The sequence below is a fragment of the Charadrius vociferus genome, unplaced genomic scaffold (genome assembly GCF_000708025.1).
Source record: "Charadrius vociferus isolate BGI_N301 unplaced genomic scaffold, ASM70802v2 scaffold167, whole genome shotgun sequence".
NCBI classification, from domain to species: Eukaryota; Metazoa; Chordata; class Aves; order Charadriiformes; family Charadriidae; genus Charadrius; species Charadrius vociferus.
Genome location: NW_009649460.1, coordinates 1858826 through 1884531, shown reverse-complemented (window position 1 = coordinate 1884531; position 25706 = coordinate 1858826). Strand labels below are relative to the sequence as shown.

General features: G+C 40.2%; 1 protein-coding gene across 1 annotated transcript in view; it reads left to right on the top strand.

Moving 5' to 3' along the window:
- Window positions 1-25706, top strand: part of CLVS1 (clavesin 1) — a 95025-nt gene that overhangs the window by 11497 nt on the left and 57822 nt on the right. Inside the window, exon 2 of the mRNA XM_009889785.1 lies at window positions 16194-16368. Coding sequence (XP_009888087.1) covers window positions 16194-16368 — 175 coding nt within the window. The remainder of the gene's footprint in view (window positions 1-16193; window positions 16369-25706) is intronic.

Here is a 25706-nt window from a genome sequence, read left to right as displayed (position 1 = left end):
CCATTGCAGCCTTCTGCAGATACAGAAGATACAGAACCTGTTTGAAACCGCTAAATAAGGCAGCTATCCTAACTTTGTGAAAAGATTGCTATGCCTACCTGTGATGTGGAAAACTGCAGAATCTCTAGGTAGGTAGCCTATCTGGAAATAGTCCTCCAATGGGGGCTTTCTGACATGACCCCAGTAAAAGAAATTCTAAGAATTAAAGAAAGTATCAGTAAGCAAATACTCTGTCAGGAGGAGTATACAGATAAGTGAGTGAGAATGGTGCTTTCTTGTGTCTGTCTTACTTTCAAAGGTATTGAGTTTTCCCATGGGAAGTGGTTTCTGAAGTCCAAAGTGTGGCTGGTTGTTAAATGTTGCAGTAGTGTTGGCCACATGTTCATGGAAGGAGTACTTCAGACGATGCAGGAGCCACATGGCTTGTCCTGTTGGCTGCCACTGAGTAGAATAGCACAAGGAGGGCCTTCAGAGCTCTTGCTGGCCCTGCTAATCAGCAGCTGCATCCCTACATCCAAGGAAATTTAATTAATGTAAAGCTGCCTTCATCTTAACTCTGGAATACACTGGGGTATGGCTCTGGCACAGCTGAGTGCTGAAGAGCACTGAGACCTGAGTCCCCGGGACATTAAATGATGTTCTTGAATACTAGTGGACCTACCAAGCCAAAAATACTGTCTTAGTATAGCGGATTTGAACTTTGGGAGTTTACTGCACTATCATCTCATTCAACTGCACTGGAGTCAGGGAAAGACAGTGAATAGCAAAGGTTATATTAACATATAATGCAGGGAGGTAACCTACAGGCAATTGTCAAATGTAATAAAATACACAGATTTTAAATGCAGCTGCATAAAAACTCCTGCCCAGTCAATCCAGACCATGGCTGTTGAGCTGGGTGACTGCTTATTCCATGATGTATCTGAAAGGACATTGCACTCATACTGGCCAGTTGTGCTCACCAGTAACCAGTTCCTTATGTGAACTGGTTCATTTTTTACCATCAGCCCTAAACTGTGTCCTAACCCACTAGGATGAAAAAATAAAACAAGGCTAAACACCCACCCTAGAAAGTTTGCCATCTAAATCGACAAGAGAAAAGAAGCATTGAACACCTTCCCTAAATGAAGAAGAGTGTGTCAGGGGGTCGGGGTGCCCTGGTGGGTGTGAGCGCTGGTGGCTCCCTGGAGCAGCAGGGCAGCTGGCTGCATCCTGGGGTAGGAGTGCACCCCATGCCTAATGGGAGGCTTGCAGAGATTGAACACAGTCAGGCAATGAATTAGTGACACAGGGAAGAAATAACTCATGTTTCCTACTTGTCACACCACTGCCTGGAAGACAAGGTCTTCTTTAATCTTGTTTCCCAAAAGATACAGAAAGAAACCTGAAGTGACTACCACCTGACCCACAGAGAAACTTTAGTCTTGGTCCAGCTCCTACACCAGGGTGTGCAGGACAAGATCCTTTGCCTATTTTTTTCTCCCCTGAAGAAGCTCTACATCTTCCTAAGGCATGGTGGAAAATAAATCTCTTGGCTGCCACGTAAGCCTGGCCTAGGCTATGGCTCACTATAAATGTCTACAAATTCATCTTCAATTAAAAAAAAATGGTTATTTTGGTATCCTGAAGTACCGGTAATGATAACAAGTATTACTACACTAATGGTATGTCAAGAAAACAACCATTTGTCGGGCTGGTGGTGACGAGCAACTAAGGAGGGCACTCAAGCTGTGGACAAAACTCGTTTCTGTATGTGGTGAATTGCTCCAGTGTGAGCACGGCAAGATAATAGAAAATAAAACAAAGGAAAAAAGATGGAAACAGTTGTGCTGGAAGAATTGTCCAGCATCATGGAGCAGGTGTGATTTATAGTTCAACACCTCAATTAACTGTGTCCTCTGATGAGAGGCTCTGGGCAGTACCGAGGGAGCAGCAGAGAGCAGGGGTGAAGTGCTGCGGCCAGGCAGAGGGGAGGAAGGTGTTCATCAATGTCCTGCTCGCACAAAGTCCCACTGTGCCAGAGCTGTACTCTGTCATGCAGTTTCCTACTCTTGGAATGAAAAATGGCCTAATTCATGCCTACAGTCATGTTGTGGGGCCCTTAATAAAACTAGTGTGAATGACTAGGTCAGAATAGGTGAACCAGAAGTCTGTTTTCTGACTTTCATGAAACTATGAGTTAGAAGATTGCATGGCTAAAACCAAGGAACGTCCTTATCTCATTCTTTCAAAAGCATAGAGGGTTCGTGCAATTCCAAAGAGCAAGAAGACAAAAGGCTTTTCCTAACATCTGATTCAGCCATGCATATGCTGACATGCATGTGAGCAACACCAACAAACTCAGCTATGGAGATTAAATGCAGCAATGAAACTATTCATGTGCTTTATATTGGGTATTTGCTTGAGTACCTTATAGCTTAATATACTTCTTGTGCAGAAATGAAAATGGTGCATTTACTTGACTGTTAAGCACTGTTGGTTAATACTAAAATTGCAAAATATTAACCAAAGCTAAGTCAACTGAATGCAAGGGAATGGAAACATAAAGAGTTCTGGCAGACCAGGGGAAAAAACAACATGGAGAGGCTGGAAGCACTCCGTGTGTTTTTGTGGAGTGAAACTAACTGTAGCATATTTGGATTCATTCTGCAAAGACTTGATCACTTGTAGTTTTCCTCTGATATTGCCATAAGGCCTTTTTAGTAACATTTTTGCGAAGTCAAAGCATTGGCTAGAATAAAGAGAAGTATGTACTACAGTTGCTTTCAGGCAAATGAATTCTGCTGTTATAACAAACATGTTGTAAGACTGTGCTTAGATCTATAAGAATGAACTCTCCCTGCCTAATTTTCCCCTTTCAATACAGTGTAAACTGTGAGGCAATAACAGACCAAAAAGGACACCCAATGTGGTATTAACAAACCCTGCACTTTTGAGAAGCCATCCTATGATTCCAAATTAAAGCTTTTACATATTAAATCTTCCAGAGGCCATATCTTCCCTGTTATGGTGCAAGCATCTCCAATGGCATTCTCCTGAAAAGTAGGCTTTGCTACTTCTAAAAATGATTTCAAGGTGCACCTATCCCAATAAACCATAATATGTTCATTGTAACACACAATCCCTTCCTTGACATCAACCAGTCAGATCTCAAGGAAAATTAATTGTGACTTTCTGTTTTTATGGAGGTTTTGGGGTTATTTTTATGGGAATTAATAGAGGAAAAAAACCCAGGTGTTACTTTGTAAACAAGCTTGTACCAATGACTGCGTACAACTGTTTTCCAGAAAACAAGAGGAAGTAAAGAACAAGAGGTAATTTTTTTGTTCAGGACTTCCACATTTACCTCTAGTACTGAAGTTTTCCTTCTGGGATTTTTCTCAAGACCATGTAACTGTACTTGCTGTGGCAATGTCTGCTGATCCTTTTACTGCCTCTTTTTTGCCAGCTTTTGACAAAACACTACTCCTTGTGTTCAGGGTAAAGATCCTGGTTGTTCCAGCTAACTGGTTCCACAGCTGCCTCCTACAAACACCAATCTGAGTTCTGGCAGGACATCTTTGTGCATTGAGTTCAAAAGCACAAAAATTTTGGCTGTCTATTGTTTTCTGTACTTAATTGTTACATATGTTGCTCCACGAGCAATTATTTACAATTGAATGAGTAGTGTAGTGACTTCAATTAACCACAATTCTTCAGTAATTCTCTGTATTGACTATGTGAGAATTCTTATAAGTGTTAAAAAAAAGGAATTAATTATATCAGCTTCACGACAAAAGCAACACAAACAGAAATAGAAGAGTATAAATCATTACATAACTAATGTATAATTTCCAGTTGTTTCAGAAACCTAAAACGCAGCCCTTTCCCCCAGAAAATGCAAACGTTGAAATGGTGGTTGCCAAAAGGCAGATACCAAACATCCACGCATGTAAGCACACCCTACTGTAGAGAGGTTAGAGTGATTTAGGAGGTTGCTGATAACTTGTGTAATACGAAAATAATGAAGCTTTTTTTTTTTTTTCGGAATTCCTAACATTGCAATTCACATGAAATTCTGTTTTCGACTCAACTGAATTTTTATAGTTTATAAACCACTTAAATTAGATTTCACTGGAAATTCCAGAGAAAATTTGACAGTCTGCCAAAATAATAACATAACATTACTATTCTAAGGCAAGGCCCACACTGGACCTGCAACATTAACCTGTACTCTGCTGGGAATTGACATGTACTGAAAAATGGTACTGACTTCAGAGGAATAGAAAATAGCAGGCTGGGCTTCCTTTCAGCATTACCATATATTCAATACAACTATCTGCAATCCTATTTTTGCTTTCTTTGGGATCTCAACTTAAACAGTTACTGCACACCACTGCTGTCAATATGAGACACAGAGATACATCCTGGCCCACCCAGGAAAAGCCTTCATGCTACTAGATCATGGAATCAGTAATCTTGGTTAAAAGGCAGAGTTTATTGCAGAAATTTAAGGTTTCAAATACTGATAATGAAATACAAGTAAAGCATTGATTAAATGCTTCAGGTAGATTGCACGTTCTGTTCTTTTTTTTTTTAAATAGGAAAATTATGTACTAAGACACTGTATTCACAGAAAATGAAATACTTAAAAATTATGAAGTACTGGTCTTAGAGTTTTAAAATATCTTTAATTTTTTCCCTTTGTGATTATGGTATATGAAATCATACTTAAAAACTAATTATAGCCCATTTTGTCCACTGATACTGCACAGGGGGCATTCTGAGAACACCTGTAACCCTGGCAGTTTGTAATTTTCAAGTTGCAACCTGCATTTTAACATTTTTCTTCCATAATTACTTCATCTGTTTTGAGAAAGCCAGGCTAAACACTGTTGTATTTCTGAATGAGTTGGGCCAGTCCCATTAATTCGTTCAGGTTGCTGCTTCGGAAAAATTTCCACTTGCTTTTTTGTGTTGCAGGGAGTACTTCTAGGCTCACCTTTTCTTTTTCCTTTGTCTTGCAGTTGTCTCAGAAAACTGTATTTTGCTACTAAAAAAAAAAAAAACCACCACAAAACAAACAAACCCCAAACCCTTCCAAAGGACTATTTTGTCAAAGAAACCCTGTACCCTGTACATCCCAGGAAAGCTCAATTCCTCACTTTGCAAAGCATCAGGAGGCTGTAGCTGTCTCTGGATCTGAACAATTTTGTTCCTCTTACCCGACTTATTCTGTGTAAGTGGTAATAAAATACACAGAAAAAAGGTAGAAAGTGAAGCAGTTGTCATTCATACTGACTACAGAACTAAATTCAACACTAGTTCCTAAGATTTCTCCTACAATTGGGTATGATTCAGACTCATAGTGTCTTCCACAACTTTTGTTTTCTGTTTGGTAGTTATAAAATTCATTTGGTTATCAATCTTTGGTTGATGGATATACTGGGGACTCATGTGTCCATGAAATCCAGATCTCCCAACGCAACTTTTTGTCAGCTGCTTTCCACGTGGCAGGTCTGATACTGAATGAAGTCTGAGACAAACCTGAAAAATATGAGTAAGAAGACATACCTTCTTTTAATTCCACTGGTAACGTTTGACCATGCTCCTCATTGTTGGTTGGATCACATCACCTTTTTTCTCATTAAGGATTAGGTAAAGTCTGGAGTCTTCTACAGATACCTCTCATTTACCCTTTCAGTGGATTTCTGGAAAAAAAATCTGCTGTCTTAGGGGGAATAGTTGTTGCTATTCGTTCTTTCACTTTCTTCCACGAAGTTTCATGAAATATAATCCACCCAAAAATGTTTAGGGTGAAAACTGCTCATTTTCCTTGAGCTTCATGGCACTGCATATTCTTTTCAGCACAACTTTGCAAAGCAGTTTCTTTGTGACTGGCAGCATCATGAACCCATACACTTTTAACAGTTTCCTCTATTTCATAAATCTACACAGGTTCATTCTTTCTGATCCTTCTCCCCTGCTTAGTTGAATCATCATAGCAAATTTTCTTCATCGTTGTTTCTGAAGAGATTTGTAGTTAATTTTTCCTAGACTGCTGTCTTATGAATCTTTATGGCATCTGTTTTGAGTTCCCCAATGATCTTTTCTACATCAATAATCTCAAGTTCCTCCATCTTGTCAGCAAGATCAAAGTTGCCTATTTTTCCAGTGGGAAACCTCTTGATATATAATGCTTGACAAATCTTTTCATTTGTTTATAAGAAATGATTAGAATATTTTCATGTCTGTTTTTTTATTGGCCCTAAAGGTGTCCAACTAAAATAATTTATAACCCTTTTTGATATTGACATCACTTTTTAACATCTGCCACTTTCACCGCCCAGATTTAAGTACAGTCATAAGCATAGGTATATGCTTATTTGCCTGATTTAATAAACATTTTAGGTGTTTACTAAGATATACTTGCGTTTCTATTTTTTGCCACTTCTTCTTCTCATGTCTTGATAACCTCTTACCCAATATCTCTGAAGAGATTCAGTTTTGATGATTTGCCTTTGGTGATGACATCCCACATGGCTTCATCAATATGTTCTTGCTGTTCTAGAAAAACCTTAATATGCTCTCCACCAGACACACATAGGGACCGCTGAGCTTCTCCAAGCTTTTTAGTAACATCATCATTTTTATATCATCCTCTATATTACGATAGTTAAAATGCCATTTTTACTGGGCTTTCTTTGCAAAATATTTCTGTTTTCATTGGTGGCATTTCTGCTCGCTGCCCATACACGCTCTGCTTTTCTCTCTCATTCCTCCTGAAAGGAGGAATAAAACATATTCTCTCTGTTTCTCCATTTTACCATCTGGTTATACCAAAACTACTTGATAAATCTTTATGTGGAGATGTGTATTACTACCACAGGACAATCTTGCCAGTGAAGACACACAGGCCATTTTCCAACCGTCTTCATGTGAACCATTTCTAGACATGCCACTACCGTGGGGTCTTCATCAGTGTGTGCATCCATTTCACACAGGCCAAGAAGGATGTCACACTGTCTTAATAAAGTCCATTGGGATGTTGTATTCTAATTTTTCTTCTGCATGTTACGCTTTTGTTAGAGACACAGTACTCCACAACTATCACCTTCACGCACAGTGTCTGGAATTTCATGTGCAGTTACCCATAACTCAGTCTCAGTTTACTGTGGCTTTTCACTATGATCAGCTCAGCTCTGCTCTTCCTACTGGATAGATCGTCATTTCTTGATCTTATGCAATCTGTTTCTGACCATCTAGCCTCACTCAGTTTTCCAGTTTTCCTATGATTTTTCTGACTTTTTTCAGCCTGTAGAATCAAATGTACCTTCCACAATTCCATACACAAGAAAAAGGCACCCTTCAGCAGAATATTTTTCAAAATATGGGCTGCTTTTACAGGGAAGTTTTGACTCTCATCTGTCAAGCACACCAATTGTACACTATCTGTGACTTTAAAAATCTGAGATTCAGCTGCGTTAATGTTCATAGAGATTTACGACTAGGAACTAGAAGGAAAGAGGTGACTGCATGCATACCTTTTGAGTTCATTATCAGTTTATGATTACCAGCTGAAAGTTCATTACTGTAATTTCAAGCACACAGAAGGAGCCTGCTGCTTAGCTGAACAGTTAAACTTCCCAAGAAAGATAGAGAAAAGTGAGTTTCTGAATGAACTTCCAGGCATTCTGCTACACTTTTCAAAGCTTTCTGGGCTGATGAGTGCCATGTGAGTAGCCAGGTGTTGTTTGAATATCCACAAGAGATAATATGACTTACATAGCTCCGAACTCAGTACTCTCAGAATATATGCACTGGTGAGCAATTATTTGATTTCAGCTTTATTATTTGATTTAGTCATCACTGAGGTCTGCTGTAAGAATGACTGGTTGCAACCAAAGGGGCAATTAGACAATTTTGTTAGAATTGACTAAGGTAAAATATGTAAATATACCTTTTAGTTAGCCAGTCAAAAAATCTTCCTGTCAAGTTTGTGTTAAAGACTTTTCAAAAAAATTAATAAATATACAGGTCAATTATTGTCCTGTGCATAAAAGCTAGCCTGATACTTCAGGCAGAGAGTAGGATTTGTAAGTGGCAGAATTATGTTATCATAATGCCCAGTGGTAATATTATTTTGGCAGATGTAGAGGAGGTAAGTGGTGATGTGACAAAAAGTAAATGGAAAGTTGTGTAGGTTAGTGAAGATTAGCAAAAATTCTGGAAAACTCTAGAATGACCTAGCAAAGCAACATTATTATGCCAAGAAGTCTAAGTGCAGTGCAAGAAAATGTTGGATTTTAGTATGTGGCCGCATCTTGTATGCAGATCCTTTATTGTCTCAACTCTATGCAGTTTCTCCTCAGTTTTCAATTACTTTTAACCTTTTAAGAAAAACATCAGGTCATTATGGACAGCACAATTAAGAAGTATGCTTATTGTGCAGCGGTGGTCAGAAAAGTTAATTAGATGTTAGGCTGCATTAAGAATGAGATGGAGAATAAATAGGAAAAGATAAAATGTTCTTTTATGTATGCTGATATTCCAAATTCACCTTGAATACTGAATTCACTTTACATTGTATTATCTCAAAAAGGAGGGGACGTAAAAAATGTAACTGTCCAAAAAAAAGAGCAATGAAAGGAATTCATTAGTGTTATGAACAAGTGAGCTAATTGCATCAGAAGGGAGCAAAAAGTCCAGGGCTATTTCAGATGGAAAGATTTTGAAGATGCAATAGAGATATAGCTAGTGGAGATATAGTTGAATCATACAGAAAAAACATGATAGCAGGGAGACTGAATCTGTGATGCCATTTGTACCTTCTTCTAACAACAGAACAAAGGAGCTGTATAATTGCTTTCCGCGATTAAGCAGAAGCTTCATAATGTTCAAAAGAAAATTCTTTCCCTTTCTGTAATGAAAAATTAACTTGTGGAACGCAATGATGTGAGAAATTGAGCAAATAGTTTAGTGGGATGCAAGGATGGATCGCAGTGCCAAGAGGGAATAAGAAAAGGCTATGCGATCACACAGAATAAAATAAAACAACAGAGGTCATAAATTCTAACGCTGCTAACCATAAGCCATTCATGAACCAGCATTCATTTTGTTCATTTATACTACAACTGCACCTTGAGGGAACAGTACCGCAACATTGGTAAGATCACGATAGGAAATTAAAAATTGCCTCTCAAAGAGTATCCTGAGCTGTGACCATCAGTCTGCCCCCACATGTCATGTCCTAAATTCCTAACAGGGAGGACCACTAACCTGAAACCACCACCAGTCAGGCTCCCTGACTGTGCTCATGCTGGAACGCTCTCTTTGCCCATCCTCCCCATGCTCCTCGCAGGGAACATTGCATTTGGGACTATCCAGGCAAATTACTGCAGGGGCTCTCTAGTATAGATTTATTGATTGCATTTAGGGATTTGTAGCGTAGGACTTTTAATAACTTCCACAGTATCATAACACACTGCTTGTGATTGTCACTTCTCAACAGAGAAATTTGCACAGCGTGCAATCATGACAATGCTCCGGGTACTAAAAGGGCAAGAAAATCACCAGGGTGTAGCTCAGAAATGCTGCCTCCTGAAGGAATAAAACAAATCCACAGCCAGAGGAACAGTCATATTGTACCTGAGAGTCAGTTCTGGCCTTCCCTTTCAGCAGCAGGCTGCAAAGCAGAGCTGCACGCTGCTCCTGAGGGGCTTCACCCTGCCCGGTGCTGGGCATTCTGCCTGGACCCCAGTCAAGCCATTAGCCCGAGGGCTGGGCTGCCCCACTGCACCCAGGGGAACTCCCAAGGTGGCACCGCTAAGCTTGTGCTATGCTGGGTTGCAATCGGTTGCCTGCTCCCTTTGGGATCTGGAGGGCTCAGGGAGGGATTTTTTGAGCTCTCAGAAGCATAACAATTTTATGCTTTATCTTGGACTGATTCCCTGCTCGACGGCGTAACAAGTCCCTGGGCTGAGGCAAAGAGAAGAGCAGATGTCACCTCCATACTCCCCTGCGTAGGTCTCTGGTGGAAGCTGGTCCTACCAGGGGTCCAAAGAGCCCCACCACCTGCACTCTCCCTCCCCAAGCCCAGGGACTGCAAAGGTCCCTGTTTTTCAACCAAATTACACATAACAAAGGGTTTTTGCACAGTCACATTAATATCGGGGACAAAGTATTCATTTGGCAAGGGTGCCCACAATATGAATGAGCGTATGTAGGAGGAGATTCGTAACACTGACTTGAATGCGGAGCGTGTAATTCAGGGTCTGTTGGTTGCTATGGAGTTCAACTGAAGTGGAAAGTGACAGCAAAAAACCTCATAATACTTGTATATAGAAGAACCTCCAGCAGAAACATAGCATGGAGAATATTTTTATATCTTTAGAAAGCCACTGAGAGGCAATTTTTGCATGATAAAAGAATAAACCGATGTAGTTTCTTTCTGCAGGCTGGTACATTTCATTCACTGGCAATGGCAGAGGCTTCCAGCTGACTCCAAGCAGGAATTCAAAGCCAGCCAGATATCTCTGGGTGACTGCCCTCTGCTCAGTTGTAAGCTAAGCAGTGGATTTCTGATGTTGATAAACACAATTCAGGTCTCAGCTTAGTCTGCTCTGTTCCTTGTATCCAGTGCACTGTTGGACTAACCATTTCCAAAGAAAAAAATCAGTACACTTATCTATCCAGTCTGTTATCCTGGATGTAAAGTTACTTTGGAATTTTATTTATAGACTCACACAGATGCTTTAGGGAAAAGCTTGTTATCTTTTCGTTACAAAACAGGAGTGATGCCTGTCTGAAGCTGAGAAACTGGAACAGCCCAAGATAGCTACACTGGATGTGACGGAAGAATAATTTGGAGCTATGACATTAACTTAATGCAACCTGTGTTTTACTCCTCAGTAGGAGTTCTATCTGCATATATTCTGGTTCTACAGAGAAATTAAAAAAAAGAAATCTGTGACTTAACCTTGGCATAGCAAAGAAAGGGTTGGTACCCCACAAAATAAGGAAAAATCTCGGTTGTGTAAGGACTTCTCCAGTTTGTGTGCTAGTGAATTATTCATACTTTTGCAGCTAATGAGTTTAAATGGCTTTGAATTGTTCTACGAAGAAAGTTACCCACGGCTGGTCAAAATATTTGTTGTGAACATTTGCTGTGAATGCAACCCATTTTCTCTGTGAATCGCAGACAAGCCTTGCTAATTTCTGCGCCCATATGTGCTATTCAGACTTCAGACAGATGAGACAAACAAGCCCTTTTCAACGCATGAGTCAGCTGTGAGCTCCTCTGTTCGACTGTTCATCTTCTCTGGTGAAGGATTAGCCAAGTGAGTCACCATGTTTATTCACGATTCTTCATTTTGCCGTTATTCTTCCTGGTTATTCTTCAGCCAAGGGCTGCCCCGTGTTACGCAGGGTTCGTGTGAGCGGCCTTTCCTCACCAAAAGGTCATAAAATGCGAAGATCAGGTCTTGCGGTGGTTGGACCAATTGCCATTTTCCTCAGATGCGGAGAGGCAGGGTAGCAACCCATATTCATGAGTTTGAATCAAGACATGAATCTCCAAGGACTGGGTGTCCTTCTCAGCAGAGGTTAAGTTTTAGAATTCTAAAATAAATACATGCATTTAAAAAACCCAGATGTTTTCTAAGAACACATTATTAGAAGTTGAGGCTTTCTTATCAGTACCTCATGAGCAGAAAGGAGAATTTAGTCTGCTGAAATAAATGACTTCATATGAATTATGAACACCAGTTCAAAACCCAATGCTGACTGGATTCCAAGGGCTTTTCCATGAGCAGTGTACCTTGGCTGTGTGTGGGAGCAATTCAAGATGCTCCTTCCTGGGATTCTCCCTCCTCCACCAGCATCCATCTGCTTATTGTTCACGTCTCCCTTTCTAAGCCTTTCTTTACAGCTCCTTCAGCTTCGATTACCTCAAATTAGTCAGGACAACCTGAGGATGTTTTTCTGGTCCTTCTTCTTCTGTGCTTCCTCTTCTGTGCTTTACTCCCAGTGGGAATCCTCCTTGCGGGGCAGTGCCAGCTCTCCCCCCACTAGAAGCTAAGCGTGCATTTCTGCTCTCCATTGGTGATTTACTGTGTGGGGAGGGAACAAAGCAAGATGTGGTATCTTACCTGATTTATTTCTTTGCCACGTTTGCAGCTTGCTAAATGCTATTCAGCTTTGGACGTAGCTTTTTTGTGAGGTGTACTACACTGTCGTCTCTTCTTAGATGTTCAAACAGACCCAATCGAGTCAGTTTTATATTGCTCAGTCTTTTGCTAGCTTATGTTAAATATGATGGTGTAGCTTCACTGCTTTGTTACATTTAAAAGGTGATAAATTCATGGATTTGGTATACCAAGACTTTTTTTAACAAGTAAAGAAACCCCTTTTATGTGCCTTTGCATTTAGCTAAGCCACCTTTTAAGTATTACAGGAGAGAGGGTCTTACCACGCCTAACATACCTATAACTTAGGTATGTTAAGCTGAGTTGTCTGCAGCTGCCAAGATAACAGCACTGGTCCAAACTTTGTTAGCCTGCTGTCTTGTGGGACAGTCAGGATTTTTAGTGACAGTTTGGTTTTTCTTACTACCAGACAATCTTAATGGCTTCAGCTGTCAGTACTTCTGTACACTCGTACTTTTAACCATCTGAATAATCCAATTAATTTCACTAGCACGCCTAAAACAGAGACTCTGCTTAACTGTTCGGAGACAGTAATGTCAAAAGCCTCTACTGATGCTATCTTCTCCAAAATGTATCACTTTCTTGCAGTGTGTCTTATTTGACCCCTTATTTTCCAACAGTCCCTCAGCTTTATTATCTATGTATCTCTTCAAAATGACTGGTGGCAGAGACATGCAAATAGATCATTTAATTTCCTGCAATGTCTTTATCCCCTGTAATTGTTCCCATTGCACCCTGGTACTCCACAGAGCCTTTTGATTCTCTTGCAGCCTGCTTACGCCTCTTATAATTAAGTAATTTCTTCTTATTTATTTTCATGTTATGCCTTTGGCTAATCTCTCCACCAAATCCCTCAGCTAAACCATCTTCATTTTTGTTTTACATTATTGTTCCTTACCACTGGCTTCTGTTGGGCTAACTTCCCATTTTCCAAAGGATATTTGAAGAGCCTCTTTTGTGGTACCTTTCCATTCAGCCAAGGCAGATAGGCACTCTCCCTCCCTCTGCCTTTTTGTCTTCCTGGGGCTTGTGCAAATCTTTTGTAACTCATTAGTGCCTCATTTCAGTAGGGTCCATGCTGAATCCTTACAACACCTTACACATTTCCCTTTGTGTAATAGTAATTTATTTCACTTTTTTTTTTTTTTTTTGTGTGTGTGAGAGGGTTAAACTGGTGGGGAGGGAGGTTGGAGCAGTGAAGGGAACATTAAGCAAAGGAACAAAAGACGTGGACTAATAGAAAGTGGTTCTGTGTTCATGCATAGAAAATGATTTGGATGCAAATCAGTCACACAGCTGAATGATTTGTCTCAAAGCCTCAAGATTAGGGAGCAGAGGGCTTCAGCCTCAAGTGGCACTCTGTCTGATTTCTATCCAGACCCTGCAAATTCACAAAACAGTGTGCCTGCATACAGCCCACCTGGAGGACTTGTGTGCTGCTTTCACGTCTCCTTGTACTCATCTGAAAAACGTCTTTGTGTTCACTTTGAGTTATTTCCTACACCATGTCTTGAAACTGCAAATACATAGAGGGGGGGGAAGGATCTGGGCAGGGGACAGCCAGATTAGTTATGCACTAAGAAAACTGGGTGCTATATGTCGCAGGCAAATAATTTCTACTGCAAGTGCAGGGATGTACAGGTGAGTAATTGCTTGACAACTTGGTAATTTATGTAGACATCTAAACAAAGATTGGAATTCCGAAGGATAGAGTCTGAGAGGAAGATTTTGCTCAATCAAATGAAACATTTCATTCTGATTTAGAGTTTAAGTGGATTGTGGAAGATGCGTTGTATGCACCATTTCCATATAACCCTACTGAAATCATTGCACAGCTTTTAGAAGCATCAGAGGTAGCAGGATCACGAATTCGAGTTTGCATCCTCTATTAAGAAAACTTCTTCCCAAAAATAAAGGATGAAACCTTTTCTGATCACAATGTGGCCCTAATTTCACACCTTCAGTAATAACAAGTTTTCAGTTTATTTTAAGTTTTGCAAATGTGGGGTTAAATCGAGCTCTGGATTAGTCCATCTTCCCCAATCTAGCCAGAAAGACAATCCATGAATGACGATATCACTCTGTCTTGATGCCAACAAGAGAGTGGAGAAGGCTGGCATGTGTGTGAGGAGACACTGCACATGTCTTGAGACCTTCCATGGGGCAGTTCTTGTGGAAGGCGGGCCCCCTTGAACGGAGCTGCTGGGGTAGAGTAACGTAGAATATATTAAGTAGATACGATCTAGGGGTGAAATTGCTTTTTTCATCACTGAAAGTGTAGGAACTTAATGCTGCCATGTGAAGGTCGTCACCCATTTCAGCTGGGTAGTGGGTAGTACATTCATATAAAAGTTTTTTAAAATAAGTTTAGACTGAAAACGAATGTCAGTTGCCAATCCAGTGGGTATGCCTTCACCTTACATTGCTAAGGAAAGTACTGCTTCAGTTTGTCTCTTTAGCACGGCTTCCCCACATGATTTGAAAAGGTCAAGGTTGTCCTGTTACTGCAAATGGGGGAGGGGTGGTGTGGTACTCAGCAGCAACAAAGTCAAATATCCTTAAGCTCTATGTGTTGCAAGTTGCCTCAGCAATTATACTTCAGGGAAGCTTCTAACTTAGGTGGCGAAGCACAGTTCAGAAACAGCTTTTTCAAGGGACTCTGTCTTTAGAGAGGGAACGTACATTTCCACTCAAAACCTGCTGGAAGAAAAAAGAAAGAATAAGAAAACACTTCACCATTTACTTCTAATAGAAATTTATCCTGTGTTGCTGCCGTTCAGGCTTAGAGGTCTTGACAGTAGAGAAGTTTGTTTTGACTGCACAAAGGTTTTTTCTCTCAGGCATAATTTGAAACAACGATCTTGTAGGCTTAGATGACTTGTTTTAAATTAAAGAAAACAGCAGAAAAGGATTAAATGAAAATCTCCGTGGGAGAACATGGTGGGAGCCTTCCTTATAATAGACCTCAGGCTTCATCAAAATTTGAGAATTATGCAGAGGAGTAGCAGACTGCAATAGCAGGATGTTAGAGTTTCATTTTACATAAGGTTAAGCTATACTTTCTGAAGCTTTCCTTGCTTGTTGAATCTGTTGTTTGTAAATCATCTTAAGGGGAAGGATAGATGATGAGAGGTCCTGATTCAGCTTAGTCAGGTGTAAATATGGAATAAGTCATTAAAGTGTCCAACTTGCCTTTGTAAAATGCATGAGATGGAAGCAGAGAGCGGCCCAGGCTTCTCCGTGCAGACTTTCACATTAAAGAAAACATTTAAACATTTTCTTCTCTGTCACTTGCTATCTCCTTCAGGGCCTCCAGGGTTTCTAATTATTCTCCCAGAGCTGAGGGAAGCCTTGCAGCCAGCTTATTGGTAGCTGCTAATTAATAAAGAATTCCCATTTTAAGTGGATTCAGCTATTTTCCATGTTGCATTTGGTTCACAGAAATAAGGGAACAGTCAGACATTATTGTGCAAAGCCTTGGATCGTTCCCTCCTCTCAAGCAGGAAGCCAGGGAGCCAAGTTGTAACCATACCATTTATATTACTATCGTACTAATTTATTTCCTTTTCTGATTTTCCTCTTTATAATAGACAGAAAAGAAGGGAAAAAAAAACCCAAACAAAAAAACTGGTAAAGTATATCCAAAGGAACAGGGATTTAAACTGTTAGCCTGAATCCATTTCATATCACCACAGAGAAATATTTTCCCAAAGTAGCTTAGCTAAAATCTATTATAAGGAAGCCAGAAGAATCAAAAAGATTTAATTCAGGGTTTATTTTATTCACCAGTGAGCAGGACTTACTTATCACATCAAGCAGAGGAATGTGAGTTTTGGAGCAGGAGCGCTTTAGTGACACCTCTGAATTAAGTCTCTTTTCAGAAGAATTCTACCAGAATAAATCCCCATCCCTTGCTCATGGCCCATCCACAGCAAAGCTGAATATCTTGAGGTTTGAAGATAACAGCAACCATTATTTTTTGTTTGTTTTTTTCTGCTTTGGCTTTAGGAACTCCTTCATAGATATCCTTCGGGCTATCCTGCTGTCGTTGGAAGTGCTCATTGAAGATCAGGAGCTTCAGATAAATGGCTTCATTCTAATTATAGATTGGAGCAACTTCTCCTTCAAGCAAGCCTCCAAGCTTACGCCATCTATCCTCAAACTGGCCATTGAAGGGTTACAGGTAGGTGGAGGGTAATACATGTACCCAAACTTCTATTGCTGCAGCCAGTGGGTTTTGCCTCATCAGACACTGGGCAGTGTCAAGGGCGGTGGGAGAAAATAATCCAGAACACTTTAGTGTCCCGTCCACTAGCAGCATAGACTGATTTTCGACATTTCATTTTGACTGTCTTTCACTTTTATTTCAGCTGTAAATCAGTGTAACCGATGTGTGTGTTACTTACTGCAGCATTAAGAAGGACAGTTAGAGATTTGAGGTTTAATCCATCAGAGAATTCGGAGGGATTAAAATCCAGCAGTGTCTGCCTTCTGGAGTGTGCAGTCCACATGCAAGCACATCTGTATGCAGAGGGAGGGTGGCAGGAGAAGACAGCAGCTCCCTCAGCAGATGGACGTGTACTGTCATGTTCGCGTGGATACATTTGAGTCGGAGGGAAATGAGGAAGAGGGAGGACAGGCTCCGTTCATGCCCCCATTCTGACTGCCTTAATTTGTCACACAAGATCCTGTTACATTACAGTTCAGACTGTTCAGGGGCTGTGCATCCACTTGGCGCTTGCAAATAAATAGGAGGGAGCTAAAACCGCGTGCTGTTACTGGGTTAGGTGGAAAGGGAGGACAAGGCAGCTGGGGCTTGACGGGGCAACCTGAGGATGAGGATAAGCTGTGGTGCTCAGAGAGGACTTTAGCCCTTTCCAATAGAGTCTGAGCCCATCTCTGCTGTTAGACCTGAGGTGGATTTTTGGTTTCAAGTAGTCTGACACAACCTTATTTATTGTGGGCATTTGATAGAATCCAAGGACTATTTAGGTTGGAAGGACCTCTGGAGATCACCTTGTCCAACCCCCTACTCAAAGCAGGGCTGACTTCAATCTTAGACCAAGTTGCTTAAGGACCACGTGTTTCATGTAGCTACATACTTAAAAGAAGAGATTTTAAAAGTCATTGTTTTTCCATGTTATTTTTAGTACTTTTCAGTTATCCTGCAGTGATAAATACCTCAGGAATAATCTTCCCTGGTGTGTGTGTGTGTGTATTTTAACTTTAACTTATATACCAGAAAGAACAATTTGTTCAACTAATTTTTTGACTAACAAATTGTCTACAATTAGATCATGATTATCTCTACTTTGTTATTATTCAAATATGATGTAGAAGAATCTGCCAGCAGTTTTAAGCCTGTGTTCCCCTTTGTGGGGAATTTTCATCTATTCTAACAAATTAGAAAGTCAAGCTGTGCAATTAGTCCCTAGGACAATACCTTATCTTCTCCTGCTGATACTATCACTTCATCTGCCTTCCTTCACAGAATAACTTTCTGTGGTTCAAAAAAACCCTCAAGTCAGAAGGAAGATAGAGCCAAGGGACCTTCGTAAATCAATGAAATCAAATTCCAGCAAGGTGTCCTTGTGCCTGTCCAAATTTTGTGCTTCCAACTCTCCAGTAAGAGGCCAGTCCAGCCTTCATCCCATCTGACCTCTGGCCACAGCGCTGCCAGGGTACCTGCCTACAGTTTGTTTGCAGTTGTTGGCAACAGTATGTTTCTGGAACTACTGAAGCCTGGGAATACCAAAGATGATCTTGCGATGGTGTCTTTAGCCTGACATCATGTGCTGCCTTACAGCAGCAGCTGCCTTGAAGGCTGTGCTGCCTTACAGCGTGACCTCGCCAGGCTGGAGAGTTGGGCAGAAAGAAACCTTATGAAGTTCAACAAGGGTAAGTGTAGGGTACTGCACCTGGGGAGGAATAACCCCCTGCACCAGTACAGGTTGGGGGCTGACCTCCTGGAGAACAGCTCTGTGGAGAGGGACCTGGGAGTCCTGGTGGACAACAGGATGACCATGAGCCAGCAATGTGCCCTGGCGGCCAAGAAGGCGAATGGCATCCTGGGGTGCATCAAGAAGAGTGTGGCCAGCAGGTCGAGGGAGGTCATCCTCCCCCTCTACTCTGCCCTGGTGAGACCGCATCTGGAGTACTGTGTCCAGTTCTGGGCTCCCCAGTTCAAGAAAGACAGGGAACTGCTGGAGAGGGTCCAGCAAAGGGCAACGAAGATGATTAGGGGACTGGAGCACCTTTCTTATGAGGAAAGGCTGAGGGACTTGGGTCTCTTTAGTCTAGAGAAAAGAAGATTGAGGGGGGATCTTATTAATACTTACAAATACTTAAAGGGAGGATGCCAGGGGGATGGGAGCAGTCTTTTTTCAGTGGCGCCCAGTGATAGGATGAGGGGTAATGGGCATAAACTTGAACATAGGAAGTTCCATCTTAACATGAGAAGGAACTTCTTTAATTTGAGGGTAGTGGAGCACTGGAACAGGCTGCCCAGAGAGGTGGTGGAGTCTCCCACTCTGGAGACATTCAAAACCCGCCTGGACGCTGTCCTGTGCAACTTGCTGTAGGTGACCCTGCTCTGGCAGGGGGGTTGGACTAGATGATCTCCAGAGGTCCCTTCCAACCCTAACCATTCTGTGAATTCTGTGAATTCTGTGAATTCTGTGCTGGGCAATTTAAGGAGGCTGCCTTTCTTGGTGGTGTGTGGGCATTTAATTTCCTACTTAAAGTCAAATTACTGTTGTCTTCTCCATGATAAGTAGAAATATAACTCTCTCTAAAAAGTACAAATTGGGATAATGTGTTCTAGACTTTTCTAACCACTGGCGGGCTTGATGAGTTGTAGGAGTTGTGAATGCTGCACTCCGATTTACCAGGTTTAGAAGCAAGTCATTCATGCTTGTGAAGCACTTATTTAGCAAGCAACGTTGGTGGGATTTTTTTAGGGATGGATTTTTTTGGCTCTCGTGGTTGCTGTTGAAGTACTTTCATTAAGATTTTCTTCTATTATTATTTTAAAAGAACCACTGCTATCCTAATGTAAAATTTATGTAAAACATAATTGAAATGCAGGCAAGACCTACATACGGTAAAAGAAGAGTCACAGTATGAGTTGGAGTGGAGGTCACTGAAAGTGAAAAACTCAGGTTCTACTCTCATGAGACGATGATGTTTGAAAAAAATTGAAATTGTTTTAGCTCCTTGTTATTTCTCACAGCTAAGGCACTGTGCATGTACAGATCCTCACAGGCAGGTTATGTGGCTGTCCCAGTCCTCCTTTCTAAGAAGAGATTTTGGGTCATATTAAGTCCTGTGTAAGTCTAGTGAAGTGGATGGCAGGAAAATAATTCTCTCTCACAGTTTCTAGTGGGGTTGAACCCTTATGTTCACATGTTGGTATCTGAGCCAGAAACTGCTAACCTCTCTGTCTGTGATAGCAATTTTAGTGCCATAGCTGAACCATTTTCCCATAGCCTTGTTAAGCTCTCATCTGTTTCAGTGTCTCAGACCATCACTTTCTGAAATATAGAACCACTACAAAATAAACAGTAGTGTATTTAATAATTTAAATATATGCATTTGGCAATCTTGTTCTTACTTTCAAATTGCTTTAAACCAATTATTATATTGGCAGTTCATTTTTTTGCATTTATACTCAATTTTTTTTTCCCCTCAAATTGCTGCTGCAGTGCATTATCACTAAGTGCAGAGAACAAACATTACACAGGTGCATATGTTAATTCGTCCTGTGTTGTAAGACCAACACTAGTCGAATCTGATAGACGTGGCTGCAGACATTGTGTTGCTATTACATAGGATGCTCAGTTCCACATACTGTAAAGTCTGTGAATACTCAAGGACATGAAGTATGAGTTACACCACCACACAGCTGAAAGCACATTTTGCTCAATACAACTCTTCGTTCTGTTTTGGATTTCTGTACATATTGCATCACACAAGATAGTTCATTATAACCCAACAGGGCACCTACTTTGTTTCTCAGTTATGTTATTTCATGACCTAAATGTAGCCTTATGTCTCCACTTTAAACAACAGTTTTCAGACACTAAACAAGTATTTGTACAATATGGCAATTCTCATTATGCCACAGCAGTTCAGGGACAAATGTGTTCTTAGTGCCTAAAGCATCTTTGATTAATGATGAGCTCTGCCCTTTTATTACAAGACAACTGCTACTGTATGCTTTGAGCTCATACCATACTGTAGACCTTACTGATCTTTTGAGTTTTAATATTAAAGAAAAGATTTTCATGTGGATGGAAAGGTGGGGAAAGAGATGTGTATAAAAGCAATATATTTTGCCAATAACTTGATGAGTTTTGACTTATGATTCTTATTCTTTTAATGTGAACAGCTTTTCCCCTTCACAGCATATTTCTCCCCTCTGTTTGTCTGTGAAGCTATACTTCTTTCTGTGTCATGCTGATTTTATAATTATCCTGTGATGGTAGACAAAATTTAATTGTGGCTTAAGTTAACCAGAGACTGATCTTTAGGCATTTTGCACAGCAGTTTAAAAGCATCAAAGTCTAATGGCAAAGGTAAGAAACCCATGTTGCAATTGTGAAGCAGGTGAAACATTAAAAACGGTGATGTCTTAGTATGCAGGATGTTTGCTACTGACCTCTGCATGTGAAGACCTCTGATAAACATTGGAATTAGGGCTGAAGTCTTACAGTGAACATAGTCTGGGTGTCCAGTGAAGCCTAGACTTTTTTTTTATTATTGCTGGTTGTTTTTTTTCTCAGAGGATGTAGTTGCTTAGCCTCCAGACAGGACTTTTGATTTTAGGGTGCTCTTGCCAATGAGTATAGAGAAACACTCTTTGCTTCTGCCTTATCCAACACCAGAGCTATGTACTGCAGTTTGTGTACATGCATGCACATGCCAATTTAGAAATTCCTCCAACTAGTACTCTGAGTTGAAATGCAGCAACTTCTCCAACAGCATCCAGAAATATTTCAAAATTTCCGAAAGAGCACAAGGTCTGATCTGGCTTCCCATCGCTTTAGTGAAAACAAAGCCAGAAGGTCACTGTCTACCAAGACCCACCTGAGTGGCTTATGGCACAAATCAGCAAGCGGGATTCAAAGCTGATCTGAAGATCAGGTTTGCACTCCATCATACTAGTACTGCCTTACATAAAGTCTAACTTGCCCCAAGGCTGTCTCAAGATACTGAAAGAAGTAGGGTGAATGGTTATATCATAGAATCATAGAATGGTTTAGGTTGGAAAGGACCTTGAAGATCATCAAGTTCCAACCTGAATGTATTCTTTTTTTCTCAGATACTTCTGTAACATGCAATTGTACTCACATATGTGAAGACAGTGACTCTTAAAAAAAGCCCTATGCCCACTTTGTGACAACGATAAATCACTGCAGGAGTGATCTTTAGGGTTCAAGAGGGCTTTGATTCAAATTTCACAATCATTGCAGCAAATAGCAGGAACAACAGGGAACAACCAAGATCAGCAAATGGGGATTTGTCCCCAGATTTTCATTGGTAATAGCCTGGCAGAACATATGACCAACAATGTCCATTAGGACATCCATTAAGAGTCTTTTATTTTTTTTAAATTATCTTAAGTCTGCCATCATCCAGTCAATCTGGAAGCTGGTGTTTCTGGGAGGAGAGGGAAATGAAAGGGAATCAATGGTGCTTGACTTCAGAACATCTTAATCAGATACTGGTACTGATAAAATTATTCTGAAAAAAAATCTTCAAATAAGGGAAACTTGTATAATCTCCTCTTAGAAAATTGTTTAAGGTACACTTGTCCAGAATAGCGCCAACGCTGAGATCAAGTCAGATGATCAAGCTAACAGGTTTTTTATTTGACATTACTGGAGGTTATCCCGTTTTGAAATCTGGAATGAAATACCACATTAGGGAAATCTCAGCCTGCTTAGAATTATGTGAAGATTTTTTACCTTTAATGTGAGCAATAGATTTAAATAAGTTAAAATAGTTTTTTAGGAGTCAAATTTTTTTTTTTTAAATTCCCTCCTACTCTAATTATGTGGGATTGAGAAACTTAATGTCAGTTAAATTATAGCAGCAGATTACTTGTCTCTTGACACTATCTTATACAATCAAATATTTTTCCTGTTGTGCTTCAGAAGGAAGAGCTAAAATATAACACATGCTCCAAATGTAGACTAGAATGTGAACCTTGTAGGAAAAAAAGTGGAGTCCAATATAATGGCAAAGGGGTAATTTTTTTGTTTATTTGTTTTTCAAAATCTTAGTGCAAAATATGAGCTTTTAGAGCTGATAAAAGTTTTCCATTGAAAACCATTTTTTTTTCTGGAACAATGCAATTTTTTTTCAGAATAGAAGTATTACCATGAAATACTCTGGAAAACTCGGGAAATATGTTAGTTCCAAAAATTTTCATCTGGAAAATCAAAATACTTAACATTCTATTTTGTTATGAGTGGTAAGAAGCACTTGATTTCTTTCTTAATTGCTATTAGTTCTTGCTTTTTCAGAGTTGAAATCAAGCTGAGATAATGGAGCAGTATTTCAGATAAGCATGATCTGGGTTAATGGGTATGACCAAATCTTTATTATGCTCAAACTGGGGATCTGAACAGAGCCCGGGAAGTCCTCATGCATCTGGAGACTTTTGCCAAACCCTTTTCCCTGCAAGCTTGGTCTTTCCTTCATCAACCCTGACCCTGGAGCAAGGAACTGACTCTTCTCTCCTTGCTTAAACACATTTATACTCTGAAACCCGGCATAGGTGTGATTCCTTTCACTTAGTACTTCCAGTTGAACTCTTCATGAGTCATGTGAAGGATTCAGGCTATGAGATGCCTTACACACTAAGTATAAGATACTGCTAGTCTTTCCACAGAGTTTCTGAACATAATATTGCTGTTACTTGAAAGTTTAAAGTGAGTGAGAATCCACATCGTAACACACTGAAGAACGCTCTGACTAACTCAGCCTTTCTGTAGAAATCTGTAGTGTAGGGAGAAGTCTGTCTACGCTATAAATATCCTATGATGCTTTTATGTCTCATCAGGTATTTATAACAGGCCATACAACATAAAGACTGAGACCTCTCTGTCATTGCCTACCAAAGGCAGAACAGATCAAATCCTCAGTAATTGAAGCTAGGCAAGTAAAACCATATACAGACATGTGTATAGATTGACCTGGACAAGGACAAGTAAAAAAAAAACCTTAGCACCTAGTTTTTCTCTCTGGGAAACTAAATCCAGACTCAAAAGTCACTCACTCATTTGCTCTGTTGTTCCTCAGTCTTTCAGGTTCAAAATCTGCAAGACAAAAATCAGCAGACAGCTGGGGCCAGTTGCCCGGGTAGTATGACTGGCTGGGGCTCTGTGCACGCCTGCAGAGTAATGCTGATTTATGGCAGCTGAGAATCAGGCCTTCTTGCTCTTCTGCTCTTAGAAAGAAACCTACTTCAAGGCAGACTTTTTTTTTCTTCTTTTTTTTATGTCCAGGATTTAAACATTTGTAAAAAAATAATTTAAAAAAGAAAATAAAATTTAAAATTAGATTTTGGATTTTATGCAAAAGCTTTGTCATTATCTTTCTCAGGAGAGAGAAACCAAAGAAAATGGGGTATTTTAGACTGACTTACTAAGGACGCATAACCTTTTCGTTAGTAGTGGCCTACCAGAGGGCAGACAATTTCCTCAGAGTATAAAACCGTGTTGTTCCTGTGTCATAATCATAGTGTGTTGCTACAGCCAAAAGGCATGTTGTAGCTTCCCAAACTCGGGTCCCTGCTGATAACTCTAGAAGACCTGCTAATAACTCAAGCTTATGTTCATAGAAACAAAACTAGCTATATAAACATGGTTTTACCTACAGAGGGGGACAAATCTGTTCAGTGAAGAAAACAGAGAACTCCTCCCAGTAAGAATTATTTAACTGTTTCTGAAAAGAGACAGCTTCAAGATCTAATGACATCTGGCATCTGGAAAATGGCCACAGATCACAATTTAGCAGGCGCTATAAGATGCAATGGGCTTTCCCAAACATGTCTGGCAAAAAAAGCTTTATTGATTTCAAATTGATTCAAATCGTATTTGTATGAAATGTAAGTTTTCATATTTACACAGCTATTTGGATGAAACTGTTTCCAATATAAACACACATAAAAAGTATACCATTTTTTCCATTAAATGCTGTTGCAAAAGCTCCCAAATCTGTTCTCTAGTTATTTTTTTTCCTCAGTATTAGACTGTGCTTCATGTTGGAGACCTTTGTTGAACTGCTGAACATGAAGTCACAGCTAATGATGGGCACTTAGTATCCATTGAAAGAAGGTCAGTTTGAGTCCTTCCAGAAACACTCATGCTATCTGTCTCCAACAGCTGTTGTGCTATGTAGAGTGAGTACTCTCTGAGCTGTCACTGAGGGTGCCTTTGAAATTTTAGGAAACGAGAAAAGGGATTGGCTCATTATATGCAAAATAAAGGTAGATAAACAGACTTTTCCCTCTGCAAGAGAAGGCCTGTGTTCCTTGTGTGCCTATCATCTCTAGGGAGTTGACTGGAACAAGGAAAAAGAAAAGCATAGTAGGATGTAGACTCACATTTGTCAATTGAAATTCGGAATTAACTGCTTAGTAGAATTGATCAGCCCAGCCGTGTTTGCCAGTTGGAGGCTTTGGGGCTTTTGGCTGTGAGTAAAGGACAATCTGCAATGTGGACAGCCCGAGAGGCTGGATATGCTAAGTGGAAAGTCTTTTTTTAATGCCAGTTATTACATTTTAGCAAAGGTCTCATTGAACAGCTGATAAAAATTAGACAGGAAGAAAATATTCTTTCAGCCCCAGCAAGGAAATGGGAAAGTTTATTGCAATAAGTCTGATTAGAACAGAAAGCAGATGTTTCTTACTGGTAGCCAGTAAAACAGCAGCTAGAGCTAACACCAATCGTGCTAAAACCTTCTCACCAACATATGCATAAGTAGCTCATGTTGTACCTTGAACCTTTCTTCCTCTTCTAAAATGTGAATGTGGCCAAATGTACTTGCATTAATTTACATTATCCCTATCCTCATTAATTTCATAGAACTTCAGGACTGATGCATCTGCAATAACTGTTTGACTTGTTTTACAACCCCAAAATTCTTTCCGTTTTTAGCACGGAAACTGAGTGAAAGTGTCCTGTTTACTACAGATATCTTTTTGCTATAAGAAATATATAAACCAATTATGCAAAAATATGAAAGGGGTTGCATAGACAAGACTACACCTGAAAGATACAAGATTATTCACATTTCAGTGAGGGCTACATGCCAACAGAGGCAGAAAGGGTACTATTTTGTTTGAGATGTGGGGTGGCAATGGAGGTACATGTGGGTAGGGAGACAGAGGAAGTCAGTGCAAGAGGAGGAGTGAAGATGTGACTGTACACTGTGATATGTGGCATGGATTATCCCCTGAGCACAGGTGGATAAAGACTTGGCTCACTCTAGGAGAGGACTCATGCTGAAGCC